At 39.7% G+C, this 18474-nt stretch overlaps 1 protein-coding gene across 7 annotated transcripts in view; it reads right to left on the minus strand.

The window, feature by feature from the left end:
* NALCN (sodium leak channel, non-selective) overlaps positions 1 to 18474 on the minus strand; it is a 280557-nt gene that overhangs the window by 79383 nt on the left and 182700 nt on the right. For all 7 annotated transcript variants that reach the window (XR_005017238.1, XM_036831753.1, XM_036831755.1 and 4 more), the window contains 2 exons: positions 1490 to 1626; positions 32 to 170 (listed from right to left, as the gene is read on the minus strand). Coding sequence is in view for 6 of the 7 variants with exons in the window: in XM_036831753.1 (XP_036687648.1) it covers positions 32 to 170; positions 1490 to 1626 (276 nt within the window). In the remaining variant the exon portion in view is untranslated. The remainder of the gene's footprint in view (positions 1 to 31; positions 171 to 1489; positions 1627 to 18474) is intronic.

An 18474-nucleotide genomic window follows, 5' to 3' on the forward strand; every position in this document is an offset into this window, starting at 1 on the left:
AAATCTGGTTATTTGAGACAGTGATTCTTACTTTTTGGTCAATGTACTTGTCCTCAATCGCAGACCGTTTGGAGTGATCGCAGGATGAGGAAGAGGCGGATGGAAGGCTTCGTAAGAGGCAGCAGGTATCCTGTTGCTGGCGATCAATAAACTGCTTCATGAAACTTTCCCTTTGCAAGAGAAGTACACATTATGTCAAGCATTATTAATGAAATGGAGCAAGGGATGGCATTTTGCAATGATGCATTTGCCTGAGCTAAGATAAAGCAGTGACAAAAGTTCACAGAAAATAAGACATGTCACACCAAGAGGTGTTTAGATTTAATTACACATATAATTTGCAAAATGTTGAATTCAGAGAAAAATTCCTGAATCTTCAGTTATTCCTGTTTTAAAAAACTCACGTCCCTGAAATTACTTTTAAGCAACAATATTCAGAAATTAATGGTACCTTTTGACTCCTATTGTGGTAATAAGATACCTTTCTTCCCCTCTAAGATTTGGAGGAATTAGTTCATCTCTCTGAACTTTCATTTATCATAAGAATCCTTGAGAGATAATTTTACATTTAAAGACTCAAAATAACTCAAAAAAAACTTACTTCATCTGATCTTCAAAGCATGGGGAGAATTCAAATAACATCTTTTCAAATAATCACTAATCTTGAATCTAATTTACGGCTCTTTTATATATGTCATATTTTTCAGGTTTTAAATTTTGTTTTTTTTAAAATCAGAATTGCAAATATATTTTGATTTGAATTTTAAATATTATGGCACCACATCCAGTCTCATGCTTTTATAACCTCCCCATAGAATTGTTTTTAAAACTAGTTACATAAAAAATGCCATATTTGATATTATTCTGGTTCTATTTGTAATTTTTGAGCTATAACTGGAAGAATTTCCTTTAATTATTAAAAATAAGCATTTTGAAGCATCTTCAATGCAATTGCTTAACTTGAGGGCAAAAGTGGTAGAAAATCATATTAGTATGAGTGCCAAATGCCATGGTTCTTCTTTTAAAATATGGAAGACAAATTATATTGCACCCAGACATGGCATTCTAAACAAACGCTGTCACAGTAGTCCGGAAACCTGGCCAGTGGCGGTTTCTCCATTTCCTTGAAAATAAAAGGGCCTCAGAGGCAATTTTATCCTTACATGGTTGAGGGTCAGAGGCCAATGTCTACACGCATCTTTGTAAGCTGGACCACCTGTGCCAGTTACCTGTGAAGTCAAATCCCCGAGGGGCCATCTCAGGGCGAAGCAGCCTCCTTGCCCAGGTTAACACACTTGACCTTGCTCTGGATGTATTGCTTAAAGGGGTCAACGGTTTTTAAAACAGAGGAAGACAGAGTAGCAGGATGGATAATAACTTAAAAACAGAAAGAAACCACACCCACATGAGTTTGAAAGAGCTGGATCAGATTTAAGATGAATGTTTTACAGTGTATTTGAGATATACAGTTAAAGAAATACTTTAATACCTGATTTTAGGAACTGTAAAATCTGAAGGAAGCTTTGAGATTTTCACCATTTGCGGTCTGTTTGGAAATTTTTCAAAGATTCGAAGTCGCAAAGGGAGCTTTTCTTTGGTGTCTGCGTTTGCTTCACTTTGCTTTAACTAAAGAAAAAAATAGAAAGAAGGGGGAAATCTGTAGTAATATAAGTCACAGTCTATCAGACTTTTTGAATCAAAGGAACAATGAGTTATTACATGAAGAAACGGTAGATGGCAGTAAAGCCCTACCAAGTATATCTTTTGGTCTCCTGCCTTACTCTGAGTGTTCAAAGTCTGAGCACAGGGAAAACAAAAAGAAAACTAAACAAAAAACTAAACCAGAAAAAAAAAAATTAGAAGAAAAATGTATGTTATTTCATTCCCAAACATAATCCCCTTTTCATACCAAACGTAATTTTTTATCATTGACTGACTTATTATCACTAACATATTTAAACACCAAAGTGTTTTATAAATACGTGTGTTAGAATTAGAGATCAAAAGAATGAAAAAAGAAATGAAAGTCCTAAGTGGTAATATTTGAAAGGGGGAAAATGTCAAGGAAATTGATCATTTAGTCTAGCAGATTCATGAAAGAATAGCTCAAATAGAAACAACACATTTGGTACATAAAGCAAAAGTTCTCTATGTAGTTGTAAAGATTCTTGGGAATTATTCAATTACATGCCATGAAGTATCTGGGAGTTGACAAGCAAATGGTTTTATTATTTATTTGTTTGTTTATTTATTTATTTATTTCTATAAGTTTGTTTTTATATTTTTACAGTTTAAGTTTCACAGAAGCTGAGGCTTTACATCACAAACGCTGAGCTAAGAGGTCAGAGAGTACTTTAATTCAGGCAGTCTTTCTTGGTGGGGTTATGGAGGCACGTTTCAAAAGGTACCAGCTTCTTACCCCCTATGGGGTATATGCTTTTTTTTTTTTTTTTTGAAAAATATTTGATATATATTTCTTGATTTATAAAAAGTGTTCACAAACTAATTTTGGAAAAGACAAATTCACAAAATTATACAACTGCTTCAAAATTAATGAAAAGATGCTTAAACACAAATACTTATAGGTACTATAAACACACAAATAAAATTATTACTTTTGCATATCAGATTATCAAAAGTTAAGAAATGTGAGGTTATGAGGAAATGGGAATTTCTGTTAAATATAAAATGGTACAACTTTTTCAGAAGGCAATGTGATAATATGTTTTAAAATGTTAAAGATGTGTCTACTTTGATCCAGCAATATCATTTTTGAGACTTTATCTTAAGGAAATATTTGAACAAACGGGCAAAGACATAAGTACATGGCAGGGACTTCCCTGGCAGTCCAGTGGTTAAGACTTTGCCTTCCAAAGCGGGCGGTTCGATCCCTGGTCAGGGAGCTAAGATCCCACATGCCTCGTGGCCAAAAAACCAAAACATAAAACAAAAGCAATATTGTAACAAATTCAATAAAGACTTTAAAAATGGCCCACATAAAAAAATCTTTAAAAAAAAAAAAAGTACATGGCAGTTCAATGCTACTCTGTCAGTAATATTAAAAAAATTAGAAATAAACTAATAAACTAAACACTTATCCCCAGTAAGGACTGGCAAAATAAATTATGGTACATTCATGCAAAAAGACTCTATGAAGCTCTTATAATGCATGACATAATCTATAAATCTTATAATCTGTGTGTGTGTATGTGTCCTTAAAAAATAGATAATATAAAAGAGTACATATTATGAGACCTCATCATTTATATATAACAAATCTGGAAGGATATATTCCAACTGGTAATAGTGGTTATTTCTAGGGGAAAAGAAGCAGAATTATGAAATTAGTTTTCTCTGGTTTGCCCAAATTACTTAAAATTAACATATATTAGCATAAATTATGAGAAAACATACTAAAGATATTTCCATAGCATTAGTTCCATAATTACCTCATTAGTTATCAGAAAGTTGCAATTTATAGAGATAATGATATATATCTTTAAAGACTTACTTGAGGTATAAAGTACATTAGCTTATTTTATGAAAATAATATTTTAAAATATTAAAATAACCAATGTTATTTTAGTTAAATACAAAACTTTAAATATTTATTATTCTTGGGACTGGTCAATGCATCTCTATTACAGTATGACAAAATATCCCCTAAATATCATGACAAGGGGGTATATGCTTTTACTTTATTTTTTTAAATTAATTTTTATTGGAGTATAGCTGTTTTACAACACTGTGTTAGTTTCTGCTGTACAGCAAAGTGAATCAGTTATATGTAAACATATATCTCCTCTTTTTGGGATTTCCTTCCCCTTTAGATCACCAAAGAGCATTGAGTAGAGTTCCCTGTGCTATACAGTCTGTTCTCTTTAGTTATCTATTTTATACATTGTAGTGTATACATGTCAATCCCAGTCTCCCAATTCATCCCCCCTCTTCCCTCCCGCCCGGTATCCATACGTTTGTTCTCTACATCTGTGTCTCTATTTCTTATGCTTATACTTTATAATGACAGTCTGTCCTGGATTTGTGGAAAGGTGAGCATGAGAGGCCAAGGAAGCGTTTATAATGAGAAGAGAGGTGGCAGCTCTTCCCTCCTACCATGTGGGGATATTCAAACTGGCCAGAGAGAACATGAGCATTTTGGGGGAACATCCCAATTTCAATACAATATATGGCTCAGTTGTCCAACTGGTTGTGAGCCCACAGTGAGATTCTACGTCCTGATTCCTAGTTCAGGAAACTTGCCTTTTTTTCTTACTCCGCTATAGAAACTTACGTTTTGGTTTTATACATTTTGTTCTTACATTTTGGTTTTATATAATATGAACATTTACCTTAGCCATTTGTATATCTTATATAGCTTTGTGAGTCATCTTTGACTTTCTGTCTTTGGTGGTATCTCGTTTAGGGAAGGGGCCACCATCGTTCACCACCTTCCTCCCCTCTCCCCCTGAGAGGAACACTGACCACAGGGCATTCTCAATAATTTGATGGTTATGATGACAACAGTGATAAAGAATTAGCTCCCAAAGGCACAGAACAAAAACTGTGAGCATTTCCAGGAGACGCAGGCAATTAGAAAAATGGCTCCACATATAAAGAGATTCATGAGGAAGAGACTTGTTTTCCAAAAGTTGGGGGAAAAAAAGCAGTTAATATGTTGTCAGACCAAAGAGAAAGGCAATTATAAAGGGCCAAAGACAGGCTGAAAAGACAGAGCATAAATGAGGTATTTAATTCATGCGTCTGCTGACTCATTTATTGATACACTGATGCAGTCACTTCTTATAAATCAAATCCCGCAGGCCAGGACTTAGCAGGTTCCGTGCTAGGTTCTGCGGATATAAAAATAACTGAGGCCAGTATTTGCCCTCATGGAACCCACATTATAATGGATAGATAGTTATATAAACAGATAATGACAATAAAATGTAATAGCTATTCTAGCTGAGATACAAACAAAGTGATGTGAACACAAGGTGAGGAGCAAAGAGAGAAATTAGAAAAAAAAGAAGAAGGAGGTGCTGCTTCTCCTTCCAGAGACTTCTTGGGCAGTGGAATTGCTACACATGATTACGTGAGTCAACACTGGGGCTGTAGGCCTGCCGGGACTGGTATGTATATTTTATGAGAATTAAATGTCTTCAAAGAGACACAAGGGCAGATGGTATATTAATCAGGACATGCCATCAAAACAAAAACACGGAGCTCCTTCCTAAAAACTGCTCAGCTGGCCCATTCTCTGGATCCCCACCGTGCTTCCCTGGTCAGAGGCATCCCCTGGCTCATGCCCTCCCTCCCACGGTCTCCTCATCTGGTTTGGCTCCTTCAAATCTATCCCGCATCTGGGTCACAGTAATCTTCTCACTTTCTGGCTTAAACCCTTCAGTGGGGGGTCCACTGCTCTCGAACAAAACCGTCAACCTTTAGGTTTTAACACCCAGTTCTGTGTTACCTGTTCCTACCACCTGTCCAGCCTCACCTGGCCCTGTGCCCACACCACGTTCCAGTCATGCCCGCCTCTTTCAGCTCTTCACAAGTGTCCAGGCCTCCGCCCCAGAGCCTTTGTCGCCCTGGCCCCTCTGCTGGGAGCTCCTCTCCTCCCCTTTCTCTCTTGTTCTTCATGAACTTCCACCTGCTTTTCTGATTTCAGTTCCACCAGAAATCCCTCCGAGAAGCTTCCTCTCATCAACAAGGTCTTCCTCTCACAAGCTCACAGCATACTGGGTTGAACCAAATGAAGTCGCCATGTTTGTGTAGGTCAAAGCAGTCAAAATGGGCAATTTCTCATGGTTCAACCTAACACTCACTGTACTAGGTTCCTAGGACTGTTGTTAACAAATCATTATAAGATCAGTAGCTTAAGACACAAAACTTGATTATCTCAGTGTTCTGGAGGCCAGAAGTGCCAAATCAGGGTACCAGCAACGCCATGTTCTCTCTGAAAGCTCTAAGGAAAAATCCTTCCTTCACTCTTCTCAGCTTCTCAGCAGTCCTTGTTGTTCCTTGGTCTCTGTCATTGCTTAGCCCTCTTCCCTGTGTGTTTCTCTGTCTCTCTATCTGAATCTCCCTCTTTTTCTCTTACAAAGACACCAATCATTGAAATTAGGGCTTGCCCTAAAGCAATGTGATCTTAACTGATGACATTTGTGAAAACCTAATTTCCAAATAAGGTCCCATTCTGAGGTTCCTGGTGGACATCGATTTTGGGGGGACACTATGAAACCCACTACATAGAGCATTATTTATAATGCTTATAGTGTATGACCATTACTATAACTTATAGTGTATGACCACGTGAACTCTATATCTGTTCTTCCTGAGACTGTAAACTCTTGGAGGACAGGGATCGTGTGGGAATTTTCCACTATTCCGTATCTGGGGTCTGCCACAATATTTGACATAAAGTAAGTTAAACAAATATTTGTGGAATAAGTAATTATACAGATCAGATGGCAGAACTAAAATCTCCAGCAGATAACTGGGAAATAAAAGAAAGGATTTTAGGTATCTTCTAAAGGATGGAGAGACAAGCAGAAAATATCTGTTTCCCAATTGAATAAATTTGTTGGTGTGAAATATCAGTGTCCCTAGATTCACACACTAGAATAAAATTATACTCTGTGACATTTAACCTGAACGTATGTCTGCCACTGATAAACAGATGAATGTTTAGAATAAGTTTACACGCAATATCTTGTAACATTTAATCAACTATCCTAGAATATAATGTTTAACAGATGTAGGTTACCAGTATTAAAAAATAATCCCCATGCCTATATGTTTTTAAAATGGAACTCATCTCATTCTAACTTGTATTAGAGTTATTTATACTCCCCAAAGCTTGTAAGCTCCTTGAGGGCAAGATTCCACATTTTTAAAAAAATTTTATTTATTTATTTATTTATTTTTGGCTGTGTTGGGTCCTCGTTTCTGTGCGAGGGCTTTCTCTAGTTGCGGCAAGCGGGGGCCACTCTTCATCGCGGTGCGCGGGCCTCTCACTATCGCGGCCTCTCTTGTTGCGGAGCGCAGGCTCAGTAATTGTGGCTCACGGGCCTAGTTGCTCCACGGCATGTGGGATCTTCCCAGACCAGGGCTCGAACCCGTGTCCCCTGCATTGGCAGGCAGATTCTCAACCACTGCGCCATCAGGGAAGCCCCAAGATTCCACTTTTAATTTACTTTTATCACACCTTTTAGAGAGTAGAAATATAATAACTGTTTGTGACTAAATGGATCTGAACTCAGCATGAGTTGATCACTGCACTGTAAAGCTGCAAAGAGCAGGTGAGAAGCTCTTTTGATGGCTCGGAAGGTTCTTCAGGATCCTGCAATCCGTCCTCTTGACTATCGGGCATTGCTGCCCCGTAGATGTACCAAATGGGGCAATTAAAATAGAGAAAGGTGAGTGGCTGCTGGAATGGCAGATACGTCCACTTTCACTGCCGAGGCACTGACGCGCATCTTCTACCCGTGGGAAGGGGCCTCTTTCTGAACACCAGTGCTCTTTCGGTTGTTCCCAGATAAGCAGCATCAACGGGGGGTGAACATACACACACTCACTGGCCGGGCACACCCTCTCCTGGGTGTATACCTCCCGGACATGTGTGCACGCCCAGCACAACTACACCCTCCCAAGCCCACAGCAGTGCCACCTGTGAGAGTCCCAAACTTAAACTCTTCAAGTGCCCATCAGCCCCTGAATGGAAGAGCAAACTGTGGTCCATTGAAACATCTGAGTCAACGAACAACATCCAAGCACAAAACTTGGGTGAATTTCCCAATAGAATAGTGAGTAAAGGAAGCCAGACAAAACAAAAGAGTACGGACTGAATGATTCCATTTATATAAAGTTAAAACACAGGTAGCACCAGTCTATCTGCTTGGTCCCAGGAAAGCGTTTACCCTGGGGTGAGGGGGAAGCAGGATGACTGGACAGGTGTATGGGGAGGGGCTTCTAAGGTACAGTCAATATTTCTTGAGCTGGGCACTGGTGGGGGTTCAGTTTGTAAAAATTCAGCAAAATGCCTCTTTCTATAAGTATATTATAGTTTAGTAAAAAGTTTTCTTTTTTTTTTAAGGGCAGATGATGCATTTGAGCACAATCATTTAATTCTTACTTCACTGCTATTAACCTCCATAACCTTCACCATTGCTTCTGCCCCAGCCCATGATCATGACTGAGCTACAAAAAGAGAAGAAAAGAAGAAAGCGCAAGATGGGATTAGAGAGTGTGTGTGTGTCGAGGGGGTGAGCGGTGATGGGGGATCCGGAAGCCAGGATAAACGGAAGTACTTCATGGCATTTTGAAGCCACTATAAAGTGTCCTTAATATGTGATAAAATGGTATTCTAGCTTTTATCCAAATTCTTTCCCCTTCTGCATGTAAGCACAGATTTTCCAAGATTAAATTTACTTTGATGCAAGTGAGGGAATAACATGGATTATATTGGATATACTGGATAATAATTTAAGATCATTATACTATATCACAAAAGCTGACCTTCTAACATAGAGTAATTGTAATCGTAAATGTCCGCTTAAAAATTATTTCAAAGGTTATGATTCTTGAATGGAAGAAAAGTAGCACAGAGAATCCCAAGATTTTATTCTCTTTATTGAAAAACCTAATGTAAAGAACAGTCCGAAGGAAGGAGGTTATAAAGGCTTCAACTGAGCGTGAAGTCTGGCTGTAGCAGATAGATCAGATGATAGCTTTGCAACTGACTCACATGGTTAAAAAAAAAAAAAAATTTTTTTTGCAAAAAGGAAATTAGAATCAAAGGAAAAATTTCAATCCTTGAGCTTTCAAAAATATAAATCATCTCAGCTCAGCGCTATTCCGTGGCTCAGCATCTGTCTTGCGGAGATATCATTACACGTTGGGTGGCTGCAAGCCTTTTCCTTCACTTGTGCTTCTCAAGAGAGCTGGGAGCAATTGGTCTGCACGACACATACCCCGTTCTGCCTCGTTGCTGAAACCTGCCATATTTCAGCCTGGGTTTTCTTCTGTTAAAATATTCAAGCATTATTCAGTTTCAGTTCCTTTCTGAATGCTGCTACAAATAACTGAATTGAAGGATTACCTTAAATAAATTTTTTTGGTAATTTTTGTGTAATTTTCTAAAAGAAAACAATTTAAAAAGCATTCAGACTTGGGAAAGATTCTCATTTGAAAATCTAGTCCATTCTGGCTTGGAAAATGTGCAGAGATCTGTGGGTTAATGTAACTGAAGAGTGGTTTTTGACTGCTCCACAGATGAAAAAGGACCACATTCCGTTTAACCCGGAGAAGGGAGTTCCTCAGTGTTATGAGTCAATTAAGGCTGAATTCTCTTTGCTTCTTTTGGTTTTTTTTTTTTTTTTTCTCGGCTGCGTTTGGTCTTCGTTGCTGCGTGCAGGCTTTCTATAGCTGCGGCGAGCGGGGGCTACTCTTCATTGCCGTGTGCAGGCTTCTCATTGCAGTGGCTTCTCTAGTTGCGGAGCACGGGCTCTAGGTGTGCAGGCTTCAGTAGTTGTGGTACGTAGGCTCAGTAGTTGTGGCTCGTGGGCTCTAGAGCGCAGGCTCAGTAGTTGTGGCGCGTGGGCTTAGTTGCTCCATGGCATGTGGGATCTTCCTGGACCAGGGATCTAACCCATGTCCCCTGCATTGGCAGGCGGATTCTTAACCACTGTGCCACCAGGGAAGTCCCATATCTTTGCTTCTTTACATGATGGCTTTTGCTGGTTTTTCTAGATCTGTACATGACTCAGTAGTTCAGAATGGAGACTCTTTCTAAAGCATAAATTACTATTTTTCAAGGAAGTTTCTCTTGCTATTTTGCACCTGTGATTCTACAACCCGAACTGCAGATGACCTATCTGGAGTAATGATCAAACATGCTGGTTTTTATTAATATCTCTATGTTACTATAAAACCTTGACATACAATATGTATAAGGGATACTTCTCACTAGCCTATTGAATCCAATAAAGAGTTTCTTGGAAGGGAGAACCTTTCCTTTTTCCTCTGGGCAAATGTCCCTTAGCTACATAATTGCATGTGAGACAGCAATACTGTGTACTTTAAAAATGTTTCCTTTAAAAAGTGTTGAAGTCCTCAGGTCATTAGTTAGGGTCAGTGTCAGGCTGTTAGTTAGGGTCAGGGTCAGGGCAGTAGGGTCAAAAAGGAGAAAAAAAAGTGTTTAAGTCACTACTTTTTCCCTCTTTTACAAAAATCTTCAATAAACCCTGTACCTTCCAACTTCAAATAGGAGTTTTCTGGATGTAAATGGGAGGGCTCATTTCTTGGTTTGCATCTGGGCCATAAAAGCTACATTTATTTGTGACAGCTGGCACCCCAAAATGTTCAAGGTAATTTCATAACTTCAGCTGATCAGTGGCATGTGGTGTTTCCTCTTCCACATCTCTCAAGAAATTCAGAGCTGTTACTCATTCCCCCTTACAGCCTGACCCCAAAGAAAGTGGGGAGAGGAGGTATGTTCTTGGAGGAGCCGGGAATTAAGTGGCTGTTCTGTGCCTCCTGGTTTGGGAGGCCAGCAGCACAGATGCATTTACACCATCTTATGACAGCCCTAAGCTGTCCAGGAAATGTTCACTTTCATGCTCTTGTTACAACACTGAACCTAAGATCTTACAGGCTTTAAATGTCCTGCAGAAGGTTCTTTGTGCAGTAATGTAGGTACTATTTGCACCAAACCTAAGCTAGCAGAAAATGTTAACAAGACAGTAAAAGAAAGAAAACTATTAAAAAACTAGAATACCAAATGATGTTGAACGGTTGTTTCTCTTTACATTATTGTCCCTTAAAATCCCACTAATGGAATGAACGGTTTCCTTGAGATAGTAGTAACGAATACAGTTTGCTTTTGCATGTTTTTTCCTCTAGGTCCCAAACACCTCTGTTTTACATTATATCTGTCTTGCGTTATTCAACCGAGGCACAGTTGTTTCCATTAGGGAATTTACTGAGTCATAGAAACATTTTTATTATGATAAAAAAATGCATTTTTTGCACCACTTCAAATGAAATTATATTAGAGTTCCATGTAAACTAGATGCTTGGTTCTTGTTATGAGATGAATATTCAGTAAGTAATAGGAAAAAAAAAAAGCCCAGACCAAAGGGAATTCAGAATATACATTTTTGTGCACTCACATAATTGTCCTCCTTGTTTTGCTTTAGAAAACACAGGAGATAGCATAGTGCATCAGTAAAAAAGTAAGAAGATGTAGATTTAAATTTTTGTTCCATTTTATAATCCCTTAACTGCTTTGGATTTCAATGTTCTCAAATGAAAAATGAGGACCTTCACTCTTTTATATAAATGCCAGATATTTAAGAGCGATAGTGTATTGTCTGTAATTTGAATTACTCAAGGGAAGTGTGCTATAAAAACCAAAGTTATCACTGAGCCACAGCAACTGCTGGCTAGACGTGAAAATGGTCTCATCTCAGTGAGGGGGCTAAATAGAGAGGATGCCGCATGCGGGCTGTCGACCCCTCCTCCCTCTAGCCTGGGACCACCTCACCCTTTCCCACTCGCTCCAATTTCTTCCCTTTTGCTACGTTGATTGATTTATTTTCTCAAGATTCTTGGTCTAAAAAATGAAAATGAAAATAGAGAAGGGCAAACATTTCTCCTCACCTTGTGTCCTTCCCTATTCTCCCTCCCTTTTCAAACCTGCTTCTTGAAGCTTGCTTACCATCTACGCAACTCCTCGGCACTAACCTCCCCTCGTCCACTGCCTCTCGGGCCCCAGGTCTCTCCCACCACCTCAGTGGTCCCAGGCTGCTGAGTCCAGTGGCACTTGGACTCACTATCACTCCTTAAACCCTCCCAACTGGGTTTCCATCTTAGTCCTGTCCCTTTAAATCTACCTTAAAGAACACCTAAGAAAGAAACACCACCTTGTTCCTGGGACTTAAAGTAATTCAAGGATGGTCAATTACGTGTAGAATAAATTCTAATCTCAGCGTGGCTTAAAGTATCCCCTCATGCCTTGCCCTTTATACTCTAACAATATTGGTTTGTGCGTCCCTCCCACAGAGTCCCATTTGTGCCTTTGAACATACCGTCCCCCTGCCTGCAACACACTTTCCTTCCACACTTGGTTAATTACAATACTTCCTTCAAAAACCATCTCCTCTAGGATGATTTCTCAGAATAACAACTGGTACTTGAAGTAGTAAACGTGTGCAGATACTCTGCTGAACACTTTGTTCATTGCCTCATTTTCTAACACTATTTAATCCTCAAAATAGCCCCCTGATGTAGGTACCATAATTAGCTCCATTATGTTATAGATGAGGAAACTGAGGTCCAAGGAGCTCAAGTCTGCTGCCCGAGGTCATGCAGCTAGAAGTGGTAAAGCACTGGGATTTGACCACCATCTTTCAGATTCCAGAACTTCAGCTTCTAAACACTGCTGTATACTGTTCCACCAAAACAGCGTTTTTAAGCAATAGATGTGTTTTTACTTCTGCAGCTTTGCACCTGCTATTTCTTTTATATGGAATGCATTTTCCCACTTTCCTAATAAAATTTGATTCATTATTTTTAGACATATCTTCTCGACCTGGCTCCAACCTCAGTTAGGCACGTCTTCCCCCAGGCTCCCTGGGTCTTCGACCCTAGTGCTCAGGGCTTTGCACTATAGCTCCTTAATTCTGTGTACCTCTCCCCTACTAAGCTGACAATTTTTAATTAAGGGCAGGACTCTCTGTGGCCCCATGGCTCACTGGATGTTTATACACAAGAGACAAGGATAACACAATGGTGACGAGATGAAGAGCAAAAAAAGGCAGCATCAAGGGTGTCCCACAAACAGGCTGAAGTGACCAATTTGTGGTATTTCTCATCACTTGGTTACCCTTTCCTTAGGCTCTTTACAACGTGGAATCAGCCATATGAACCAGCACAAATGACTCTTCCAATTTCAGATGAATTATATTACTAAGATGAAGAGAAATGACAGGCCACATCAGATTTTCTATCAGAAACAAAACCATAAAAAAACATTTTGTTCCTGATGAAGTCTATGCTTCCAACTTTATAATATAAAAAAAAATCGTAATTGACTATAAATTCTATACAACATATCTATGGTATAAAGCTTCACAAACATATGAGTCTTTGAACAGGGCAACAGAGCAGCCAATTTATGTCTATATATAGTGTTATTAGAGTTTACCATAGAAAATTCTTAGCCTGTTTAAAAAAAAAAAAACTCTTTATTTTGAAATAATTTTGAACGTACATAATAGTTGCAAAGATAGTATAGAGAGTTCCTGTACACCCTTGACCCAGCTTTTTCTTATGTTAGTATCTTACATAACCATAGGACATTGATCAAAACCAAAAAATTAACCTTGGTCAAATACTTTGAACCAAAATGCAGAACTGCTTTGGAACTCCCCGGATTTTGCAGGAATGTCTTTTTTTCTGTTTCAGAATCCCATCCAGGATTCCACATTCTATTTCATTGTCGCGTCTTGACACCCTTGTGCGTGTGTGTGTGTGTGTGTGTGTTTTAAGCTCTTCCTTACTTTCTGTCTCCACAAAATATTATACTTAATACTCAAGTCTCATCTTGTGTTTTCCCTGCCTCAACCCTAGAATCAGTCACTTCCCCAAAGAATATTGATTTGTTTTATTTGAGAATGGTTTTTAGAAACGAAAATTTTAGGACTGGGTTTTCTTGATGTTACTGGCATGTCACTGCTTCTAGGCTCGCCCAGAGGAAAGACCTAGGAAGTATATGTATGTATATGAGCCCTTGTATACACACATATCTATATTTAGTATCTACTTACTATGTTTGTCTCTTATATAACCACAGAGCTGTATATAGTATCCACCCTTTTATCCATGTATCTATCTACATATCTATGTCTATATCTACTGACGTATCTATCTATCTATTTATGCATCTATGTATCTATCTATCTTCTATCTTACAATAAACTGAGTTCATACTGATACTCCTATTCCAATTGCCAGAGGGTTCATTCTGGCATCTTCCCTTTGCTTATCTGTAACTTCTTTCTCTGACTGTGTGAAATCTGGCTCTCGTTATCTCCATAAATTTCTTTATTTGTTCCACCTTAGTTTACAGATAACTAGTGTCAGTGACGGTATTTACTATAAAATAAATCCCACACTTTAAATCGGAGGTTTGGAAGACACATATTTTGTACTGGAGTCTCCACACTGGGGTCTTGAACTCCCACCCATGCTCTGTCCTCTTAAGTAATTCCTTCTCAGGCAACCATCATGCATTTTCCAAGTATCATTCCTGACTATGCCTGTGGTAGATTGTACAGTTGTTCAATTTTGCATACTTTGAGGGCAAAGGGCTTATTAGATGCACTATGAAAATTCACATTAACATATTTTATGCAAAACAACATGGAAATAGGGATAACATCAAATAAAATAACATACATGTACATTTCTCATTTCTTAGTAATAATCTAAGTCATTCTTTTAATATCAGAGTAAAAAATACTCAGTAGTCATATGGCTGTGAGTGAGGATGCCAGCCATGCCCCGTCTCCCACTGTGACTCTTACTGAGCAAGGGCAGCGGGTAGAACGTAAGGAAAGGCCGACAATGAAACCATCAACCTTCAGTTATGAATAAAGAAAAAGACTGGTTGCCCTTCTTAGATAAGTTCCATAGCTTTCTGGCCACCTTTGGTTATAAAAAAATCAGTCCAGGGCAATCCAGTCTCATACCTGATTCAAGCCTTGCTCCCCTGCCCCACTCCAGCCCCACAAGTATGACTTCCTGTCTAGAACTGGGAAGGGGACATGGTCTCTTCTTTCTCATCTCCTTCTTTGGGGTCTAGCTCCTCCAGAGCAGAGGCCAGGGTGGAGAGTTAGGAGAAGAAAGGACTGTCTTGGGAAACCAGCCACATTTCAGGGGAGCCCACTTTGTGGTTCGGTCTGGATCTACCCTGTTCAAAGCTGGTGGCTTTCTGTATGGCTGACCAGCAATGAGAGGCAGAGATACAAACTTCCAGCCTAAAAGGAATGATGTTGACTAGCTGGCCCAATCAGATTCTTCTCCCATTGGGAGGTTGAACTTGAGACAGAAAAAGTGTTGATTGTTTGTAACAGAACAAACATTTACATGGAACAAAAACAAAGATGGATTATTTGTGTTTCCCTAAGGCAAAGCACCAGCATCATTATTTTTCCTTAAGGCTGCGGTATCTCTTTTCCCCCCACCCTACACAGTCTCATCCAGAGTTACAACTTCCACTAGTACAGAGAGCTTCACTAGGACCGAAGAATCAATGAGGGCAGACATTTCTGTCTGGTTTTTTTTGCTGACTTACCCCTTAGGCCTAGAACAGTGCCTGGCACATGGCAGGCACTGGATAAACAATTGAGAATGACATGGAACGCCCATATTTGTATCTCTAGCCAGCCAGCCCTTGCTCCTAAACTCTAGACCTACACATGCAACCAAGTATCAGGCGTCTCTGCTGAGTCTCAAACCCATCACAAACTCAACATATCCAAGCCTGAGTGATGGTCTTTTCCCACAAATAAAGTTCTGTGCTAATGTTCCCCGGTTCTGCGAATGGTATCATCATCCATCCAAGGAGATGAACCTGAAACCAGGAGTCATCCTTGAGACTCTCATTTATGTCCTTAAATCTAAACATTCACCAAGTCCCTGCTGATTTTGCTTCCCAAACAGCTGTCCCATTCACACTACCTCCCATTGTAAAAGCCTTCAGTGGCTTCCTATTGTTCTGGGGGCAAAGGGAAAAGTTCTTTTTTTTTTTGGCCATGCCACGTGGCATGTGGGATCTTAGTTCCCTGACCAGGGATTGAACCCACGCCCCTGCATTGGAAGTGTAGAGTCTTAACTACTGGACCGCCAGGGAAGTCCCCAAGGGAAAAGTTCTTGGCATGTTTCTCAAGGGGCTGCACGGTCTATGCCCCACTTACTTTTCTGTACTCACTTTACACCACTTTTTTCTGGGGTCATGCTGAACATGTTTCCTTCTCTCTGGAATGCTCTCCCCTCCCTTTCCCTATCAACACCCCCATGAAGTTCACGGCTGCTCCTCCTTCATAACTCAGCCCAAATGTCTCTTTCTCCTTCCCCACTTCCCTGACCCCCATCTGGGTCAAGGTCTTCTATTAACTCCTCACTCAAATGCCGTTCTTTTCTGCAGAAAGTTCGCCTCACATTATAAATATTTGTTCACTGCTCTGATTATTTGATTGATGTCCAACTCCTCCATTAGACCCTAAGCTCCATGAGAGCAGAAAATTTAACTGTTTATTCTTATCTCCTTAATGCCTGGCCCAGTGTTTTGCACACAGTAGAGACTCAAAGATTGAAGGAATTGAATGAACAAGCAGATAGCAGAAACGTTTTGGGTGGAATAGACAAGTATGTGGGCTTCTCAGAACAAAGAACAGATGGGTGAAACCTGAGTCCCAAAGGAATCAAGGCAATGACAACACCTCATGTTCCGTGTATGGGCACACAGAGGACAAAATTCACTACCTCACTCCTGAAACATGTCTGAACGCAGCTACCAAAGAGCCTGTTTGCAATTCAATGACTGCAAGACACTGCAGAAAACTGAAAACCAATTGTCACGTTTTTTTCTTAGAACCATAACCATCTAGTTTCCCACTGCCTGTGAAAGGATCTGAAGAAAAAAAGCGCTGTTGGTGTTTAAAATGTTTGTTCTCGTGATTAAAGAAAGCAAAGTGAGCTAGTGTCTCCGTGGCTGGGCAGGGGGCTGAGGACGGGCATGATGAAGAGTAACCCTCTTGCCTGGTTTGTACACAATTTCCCTCCAAACCTCACTTAAAAAAAAAATCGTAATAATGTCAAGAGCCATCTGATTTTGTAAGAATGCCTTTCTCATTAAAGATACTTCAGAATTTAAAAGAAAAAAGAAATTGAGAGGTTATCTTGTAGAGGCTGTGATAAACTGTAATAAAAGTAATTCTGAGTTAGCGCAATTGACACAACCAACAACTCATCAATGTAAACTTGAACAGTCTTAGGCCCGTCATTTTATGTCTGTTCAATGTCAAGAGAGACTTGAGCTGCCTTATTAACCGTCCTGAGTGCCAGGGGATGAGGCAAAGAGCAAGGTTTCTGAAAACAACAGCCTCTAAAAGTGATCTGGTTTGGGTCAATCACACATAGAATGAAATTCTGGAAGGGCTTAGAGAAACCCTTCTTCCAAGAAAGTCTCAAATTTATAACATTTATTATTATGGGACTTGTTTGATTAAGGGCAAAAGGAAATGAGTCCATCTGTTGAGAAAGCTGCTCTTGGTTGGTGAAAGCTGCCCGCCATCCTGAGAGCACCTACTATCTTTCAGCTCTGTTACTTCCTGGCGGCTGAAAGCGGTCCTTTGTTTTTGAGGCCAGGGGGTGTATTAGTTTCCAAGGGCTGCTGTAACATAGTACGCAAAACTGGTGGCTTGAAACAGCAGAAATCTACTATCTCAGTTTTGGAGGCTGATAATTCCAAATCAAAGTGTCTGTTCTGTGGGCTTGGTTCCTTGTGGAGGTTCTGAGGGAGGGTCTGTTTCAAGACTTCCTCCTAGTGTCTGGTGACGGTCCGCACCCCAGGTGTTCCTTAGCTTGTACATGCATCGCTCTAGTCTCTGTGTGTCTCTCTTCTCCTTTTTGTATAAGGACACCAGTCATATTGGATTAGGGACCACCCTAATGACCTCAGCTTAACTTGATTTCAACTGCAAATACCCTATTTTTAAACAAGGTCACATTCACAGGTACTGGGAGTTAGGGCTTCAATATCTCTTTTTGAGGGACACAGTTCAAGCCGTAATAGGAAGACATCAATTCTAACAGGCAGCTCGTCGGTTTTGTCTGACTCCCCGGACCCTGACGAGTACCTGTTTAACTCCAGAATTCCAGCTGGCTGCTCCCCAGTTTTGCATTGACTTCTAGATTTCTAGGCTGCTTTTTTTTTCTTTTTCTTTTTAAAATTGAGGTATAGGTGATTTATAATATTGTGTAAGCTTCAGGTATATAACACAGTGATTCACACAGGTTTTAAAGGTTATACTCCATTTTTATAGGTATTACAAAATATTGGCCATACTCCCTGTGCTGTACAACGTATCCCTGCAGCTTATTTATTTTATACACGGTAGCTTGTACCCCCATCTTATCTGTCCCTCCCGACCCTAGGCTGTTTTCTTACGCTGATAATTGATACCCTCAAATTCTTAGCTTCTGTTGTGACCTATTAGCTTGAACCCTGATCTGAACAGTTCTCAGTCTTAGCTACTTCATCTCTTTAAACAGATCTTATTGTTGTTTATGTCTTAATGTGGCATAAGAATTTATTTTTTAAAAGAAGCCTAACAGTGAAGCTCTATCAGAAATAGCAGATCAAGTGCTATATAAGATGAGCTTTTGAGATTTCAGTTATGTTAAATT

This window comes from Balaenoptera musculus, chromosome 18 (assembly GCF_009873245.2).
Source record: "Balaenoptera musculus isolate JJ_BM4_2016_0621 chromosome 18, mBalMus1.pri.v3, whole genome shotgun sequence".
NCBI lineage: Eukaryota > Metazoa > Chordata > Mammalia > Artiodactyla > Balaenopteridae > Balaenoptera > Balaenoptera musculus.